The sequence below is a fragment of the Trichechus manatus genome, unplaced genomic scaffold (assembly GCF_000243295.1).
Source record: "Trichechus manatus latirostris isolate Lorelei unplaced genomic scaffold, TriManLat1.0 scaffold00049, whole genome shotgun sequence".
Taxonomy (NCBI): domain Eukaryota; kingdom Metazoa; phylum Chordata; class Mammalia; order Sirenia; family Trichechidae; genus Trichechus; species Trichechus manatus.
In genome coordinates this window covers 138,242-145,092 of record NW_004443985.1, presented here as the reverse complement: position 1 = coordinate 145,092, position 6,851 = coordinate 138,242, and the positions used below count along the sequence as shown (strand labels likewise).

The following is a 6,851-nucleotide window of genomic DNA, read 5'->3' as shown; positions in this document are numbered from 1 at the left end:
GTTGGGCCACGTTAGCCTGTGACCAGTACATTGAAAGGATTGACCCTTGGGCCACATTAGCCTGTGACCAATATATTGAAAGGATTGACTGTTGGGCCACGTTAGGCTGTGACCAGTACACTGAAAGGATTGACCGTTGGGCCACATTAGCCAGTGACCAATATATTGAAAGGATTGACCGTTGGGCCACGTTAGCCTGTGACCAGTACACTGAAAGGATTGACCCTTGGGCCACGTTAGCCAGTGACCAATATATTGAAAGGATTGACCGTTGGGCCACGTTAGCCTGTGACCAGTACACTGAAAGGATTGACCCTTGGGCCACGTTAGCCTGTGACCAGTGCACTGAAAGGATTGACCGTTGGGCCGCGTTAGCCCAAGATGTTGGTAGCAGAGACGGTATTGAAGCCCAAGTACAGCTGAACTCCTGAATCTAGCTCCAAACCACTCCTGTCCTGCGCACACAGGCTGGGGAGAGAGCTCCCCTGTTACCTCCGATTCTAAGTACCTGTGGTGGGACAGGAAGAAAGTTGCAGAGATGAGCACATTTCTGAGTGAGACAGAAGGCATGGGGCTGTTAGCTTAGAGGTTGGCCAGCAGGTGGAGATGGATTGCTCAGGGGACCTGAGTTGCATGGAGCAGCATTTTGCTTGCTATTGTAGAGTCACAGATGCTTTCAGTGGTTTTGTGAATATACTCTTTTTCTCTTCAGTTTAACAATATAAAAAGAGCAAAATAAATAACCAACACAAGAAAATTTCATTGTTGAATTGACAAACGTTGTGTTGTATATCGGTAATTCAGCAAAAAAAGATAATTTTTTTAAGTGACAAAGGGAAAAATTGTTCTTCTGTTCGGTAAGTCAGTTTATCAATACAAAAAGATAAAAAAAGGAAAAAATAACCAATAAAAGATAATGTCATTAAATGACAAAGGGAAAAATAGGTCTCTTCCTGTTTGATAAAATTCTCTGTATGTAACATTTGTGCTTCATAATTGATAAGATACAACTCAAGTATGTTTCCTGTCAGTCATCTGAATTCCCATTTCTACTACTTCTCGTTGGGTTCGAGTTTGTTTTCCTGCCTTTAATGCTACATTGGAATATGTTGTAATAGTTCTAGGTTGGCAGACGGGGCGTATTCAACCCACTGACCTGTTAGAGCCCTTAAGTTGTGCTATAACTTGCTATTTACACGGCTAAAGCTCTCCCGGTCGGAGGTCTCTGAGGGGAGGGGCTCAGATCTTTGCATCCCTAGTTTATCACACGCAGTTGGCCCGTAAAAAATGCCGGCTGGGGGAATGGCTGGGTAAGCAGGAGCCCTGTGAGAGCCGGCTTGGTCATAGTCCACCGCATTGCTTTCTAGCAGCCTGGCCAGCTTGCAGTGGAATAAGCAAGGGGCCATCTGTGCCCTTACAAGGTGTTGTATACTGATCGTGCCTTGTGAGTTGACTCCTTTCCCCCTTTCGTGTCCACAGCGGTCGCAGTCTGCCTGCTTGCTCACTGCAGAAGATGCCCTGAAGACCTCTTCGCAGCAGGGGACCTGGAGGCAGCTGTGGGACCAGGGCCAGCGCCCGAGGGAGGAGCCCGCATTGCCCGGCTGGAAGAGCACGGACAGGCTGGATGAAACAAGTAACTGTTTGAAGCAGCGCCTAGTAGATCTGCAGGTTTCATGGTGCTGTCCAGAGGCTTCTCGGCTATCGCATGGCGGGTCAGCTCTTCCTCCCATACCTCTGAATTGGTGTGCGCCCACTTGGGGCAGCTGAGCCTCTAGCACAGCACGCGGTATATAATGTGGTCATGTTTTCCACCTGGGCAGTTTTCCTGGTTGCTGGGGAGGAATGAAGGCTCTTATGTGTCCTTGGTGTTCCCTGGGCTCTGCTGAGAACTCTGGGACAGTGGGGGCTCCAGGCAAAGGTGTTAAAATTGCTCAGCTCCACAGCCCCACCCCAGCTGCCTGTTCAAGGTGGACTCAGAGCTTGAGTCCTTGTAGTCCAGGAACCCCATGACTGCAGAAGTACAGCTCCCCACCCCCACCCCCAGCCCCAGCCCCACCCCTAGCACAGGCCTGGTTCTTTCCCTACCTGGCTGCACATACTGTCTAATGGAAGCTAGGCACATTTGTCCTTACGTGAAGAAATCATTAACAGCATTCTCAGCCCATGTTACACATCAGATCTAGAAACGATGAGCAGTAAAGCATCCATGCTTAGAAATGTGCTTTTAAAGATTTCTATCTTGTAAGGGGAGAGATTGAACCAACAGCTATATACACAGAATCCGTTATTACCACAGCACAAAGAATAAGAAAACATCAAGTTTTTTTAAACAGTTCTTCTGAAGATTTTCCAGAAAAGATCATTTCCATGTTGGCCTTTTTGTGTCTTTCGGTAGAAACCACAGGTTCCATGACACTGCAGAGATGCTGCAAGCAGCTGAAATTTTATTTATTTATTTTTATGGTTTTGGTTTTTAAAGTGCGTTTTTTCTTTCTAGACATGACTTTCTCTCCCCCTGCTGCCCAGCATATTCATATCCATTCATTCTCTCTCCCCCTCTCTTTTTCTGTCTCCGTGGACTGCAAATTCCCACGGAAAAGAGACTATTAGATTCCACAGGGCGTATGAGAGTATAGTGTAATAGATCTTCAATAAACAATAATAACTAGCTTTTCCAAGTCACTCTACCTATGCTTGCACCGTTTCATCTATTCCTCCAAGAGCGTTGCTAAGCACTGTCATTATCTTGTTTGGCTGATAAGGATGGGGCAGAGAGGTTCAGTGCCTTGTCCAAGATCCCACAGCTAACGTGAGCAGAGCTGGTCCTCAAATTCAAACATCATGACATCATGACTCCTATTTGCAGGTTTTTTCCACTACTGCATGCAAATAAGTGTCTCTCACCATTAAAAAAAAAATTTAAACAAAAGATCAAAATTCAGATTTACAAACTGATCAATTTGAAGGAAAATTATACAAATTTGTATAGAAAATTATACAAATTTCTAAAAGATACTCCATTTCACAAAATATTTCCCCACTGAATTATAAAAGCATTCCATATAAATTTGCAAAGGATTTTGGTTCTCAGAACATGATTTTTTGCACAATTTTATGGAAAACTAAGCATGCCTGTGTAATTTATCAATTACATATAAACATAAACTGTTCAACAGCATCACAAAAAAGACTTCATACTCTGTTCAAAAATCCACGCATCCCTAAGGATGCAGACTGAAACAAGAAACAAAAAGCACACATGTAAAGAACCGCTGGTTTTCTGAGGAATGCTCAGTCCTGGACACACTAACGTGCCCATGCCAACCAGATGTCTAATATGTTTCCAAAAAAGACCAAGCTAGTTCGCTACAAGTCAATTCCAACTCATGACGCAGTTTTACTCTGCCATACATGGGGTTGCCGTGTGTGTGTCTGGTATGTTTTGAAGGAAGCAAATTATTCCTGGGAGCATTTCTCAGCCTCAGCAGAGCAGAAACATAGACCAGAGCAGACCAGAGGTAGAGGTCATTTTGAAGGTTAACGTCCACTGGGCTCTTTTCAACAGTTCTGTTTATGCCTCAGGAGAAGGTAGGTCGGGGGCCTCTGAGTCCAGTGTGCTCAGCCTTAGGGACGCTGTGGGTCGGGTGAACTACAGCAACTCCACTTTCAGTCTTACAGTGTCTAGAGCAGGTAATGGATTTTCCCAAAACACCTTTTCACTTTATAGACCTTGACCGAGCACCAACTGTATGCACAGATGGGGAAATAAAGATCAATGTAGACCCAGTCCCTGCACTTGAGTTCCTCACCAAGAGCTGTCCACACACAAGGGAGAGAAAATGGTCCCCTCCAGCCCCTGGGCCCTCAATACTCAACCCAAGGCAGCCCTGCAGTATTTCTGGTTAAAAAATTAAAAAATTAAACAAAACATTCTGCTGGCAACTGCTGTGCCTGAGGCCACAGGGCTGGGCCAGGTACCCATAGCTAAGGAGACCAGCCGCCAGTCTGTGCAGATGCTCTGGGCAGACCTGTGTCCAGTTCAGGCCAGTCCAGAACCATGACTACAGACAGATCTGCTCCGGCCCACCCTGGCGCCGTGCTGGACAGCTGACCAAGGACTTTCCCGGGCAGCCTATAACCTAGAGCTGCCTTGGAGTCAGAGAGGATGTGCCCCATCCCAGCTCTACTTGTTACGGGCTCTGTGACCTTTGACAAGTTACTTAGCTTCACTCATCTTTGTTCCCTCATCTGTAAAATGAGATTGGAAATACCAACCTCTTTCTGCCTCAAATCCTTTCCAAGAGGAGGCATATACCTTGAGTTAAAAATAAACTTACATGCCTATTTCACGAGGCTGTTGTAAGTAAGATCTGTAAAAGGGCCAAGGGCAGGATTTGCTAACACCCTTACCCACAGACCACGGCCCTGTGAGGTAGGCCAGGCAGTTAGTGAAGTCATCTCCTGTCCAAAGAAGGGCAACTGAGAATCCAAGAGACAAAACCATAGCCCAAGATCAAAGAACTAGAACCTAGAGCTGCCAGCTCCAGACCTCACTTCTCCCCCTTCCCCATCCAAGCCAAGCTAGAGTAGGAGTGAGGTGGTTCTGAGGAGACTGAGGTGGCCGTCTGCCCAGGTGGACATGAAATAAGAGCTCGTGTCCAAGTTCCTTTCCATCTGTGAAGCTCTGGGGCCCTATGAGGCCTTAAGAAACGTCTTGGGGCCCTTTTAACTGTGGCCTCCAATTAGATGTGTCCTTCTGGTCTTCCTATAGGCAGCTGTTCCCCAACACCCACCAAGCCAGTCATGGGGAAGGCAGCAAGTAGAAAGCCTACCTTGTTCTCAGATGATAACAGACCCCTTCTGGTTTCTTCCATCACAGATCTGGCCCCAGTTTTGCAGAGCCATGATGGGAACTGGATGGCCCTGAAGGGTGGCGTTCCACCCCCCACTCGCCTGCTAGCCAAACCTAAGAGTGGTACATTTGAGGCCCTGGAGGCCGCATCCACTGTGGTGCCCACCTATGAAGAGATGGGCTCTGACAGTGAGGAGGACTTTGATTGGAGTGAGACCTTGAGTGAGCTGTGCCCGAGACCCCAGGGCCTGCTCCGAAACCCCCAACCTCAGCCCACACAGGCCCAAGGCCCAGACCCGGGCCCCTCAGCCGCCTCCCCCTCCTCCGTGCTCTTTCCCAACCCTGAGGCCATGTGCTCGGACTCAGAGACCTCCTCGGCAGGCTCCTCCCGGGAAGCTGTGTGCCGGGCCAGACTGTCCTGGCTGCAGAGGAAGCCCCCCAGGAACCCTGCAGCAGAGAAGATGCCCCTGCAGGGAGAGCTGGATGTGAACTTCAACCCCCAGGTGGCCAGTGGAGAGACCTCAGACAGCAGCGAACCTGAGGAGACCCCCCATGCTGCAGACTGGCAGGCCCGGAGGTGGAGAAGGGCTCGAGTGGACTCGGAAGAGCCAAGCAAGGAACCATCTTCCCCCAGCATCCATCCCCAGGATCTGGACTCACATCAGGTAATAGAATTGCATGTGTGCGAGCCCATACATACAGACACACACACTTTTCAAGTAGGATGCACCCTCCTCCAAACACAAGTGGCATAGAGAGTCCCAGGTTTGGAAGACACAGACCCAGCTTCTCATCTTGTTTTTTCTGCTAAGTAGCTGAGGGACCCTGGACGGGTTACATTGACTCTCTGGGGCTTCACATCCTCCTGTCTGGAGATTAGTTTAGAATTCAAAGTGTGGTTCACCAAGTGTGACCAGCAGCGTCAGCACCACCTGGAAATTTGTTAGAAATGCATATTCTTGGGCCCCACCCAGACCTGCTGAATTAGAAACTCTGGGGCTGGGGCCAGCTGTCTGTGTTTTAACCAGCCTTCCTGGTGATTCTGCTGTGCACCTGAGTTTGAGAATACTGATTAAGGGTGTGAGGTTAGAGTCAGTCTGCCTGGGTTCAGGTCCAGCTGTGTGCCCTTGGGCAAGACGTCTCTCAAGTTGTCCATTTCCTTGTCTTTATTTCCTGCAATTTGGAGATAATATTAGGACCCACCTCAAAAAAATGGTTTTGACAATTTAATGAGATAATGTTTCTAAAGCGCTACGCTGTGTCCTAGACACAGCCTGAGGGCTCAGTAAATGTTATTTCAATATGATAATTTAGGTGCAGTTTATTGATGTAGCAGGATCTTCAGTGGCTCTGCCTACGTGTTTTAGGTCCTGAACCCCCTTTGAGAACATGATAAAAGTTATGGACTCGCTCCCTAGAAAAATGCTCACATTTTGCTTACAGTCTCAGGGAGTTCACAGACCCCCAAGCAGATTCATGTTTTACTCTCTAAGTACTGCCTGCTCATTCCCAGCTCCCTGTGACCATGCCCTCTCCTCTTCCTGGCGAAACCCTGTGCTTCTCTATGGACTAAATACCCAACCTTGTGCATCCTGCTCTGGCCTCTCCATAGCAATATTGTCTTTCTTTTTTTTTTTTAATTGCACTTTAAGTGAAAGTTTACAGTTCAAGTTAGCTTCTCTTACAAAAATTTCTACACACATTGTTATGTGACCCTAGTTGCTCTCCCTATAATGTGACAGCACCCTCCTCCTTTCCACTCCGGATTTCCTGTGTCCATTCAGCCAGCTTCTGTCCCTTTTTACCTTCTCATCTCACCTCTGGACAGGAGCTGCCCATTTAGTCTCATGTATCTACTTGAGCTAAGAAGCACTCTCTTCACAAGTATCATTTTATGTCATATAGTCCAGTCTAATCTTTGTCTGAAGAGTTGGCTTTGGGAATGGTTTCAGTTCTGGGCTAACAGAGAGTCCGGAGGCCATGTCTTCTGGGGTCCCTC

At 47.6% G+C, this 6,851-nt stretch overlaps 1 protein-coding gene across 1 annotated transcript in view; it reads left to right on the top strand.

The window, feature by feature from the left end:
• The window catches only part of MYRIP (myosin VIIA and Rab interacting protein), a 194,283-nt gene that overhangs the window by 126,037 nt on the left and 61,395 nt on the right, over nt 1-6,851 (top strand). Inside the window, exons 9-10 of the mRNA XM_004377307.2 lie at nt 1,480-1,633; nt 4,880-5,517. Coding sequence (XP_004377364.1) covers nt 1,480-1,633; nt 4,880-5,517 — 792 coding nt within the window. The remainder of the gene's footprint in view (nt 1-1,479; nt 1,634-4,879; nt 5,518-6,851) is intronic.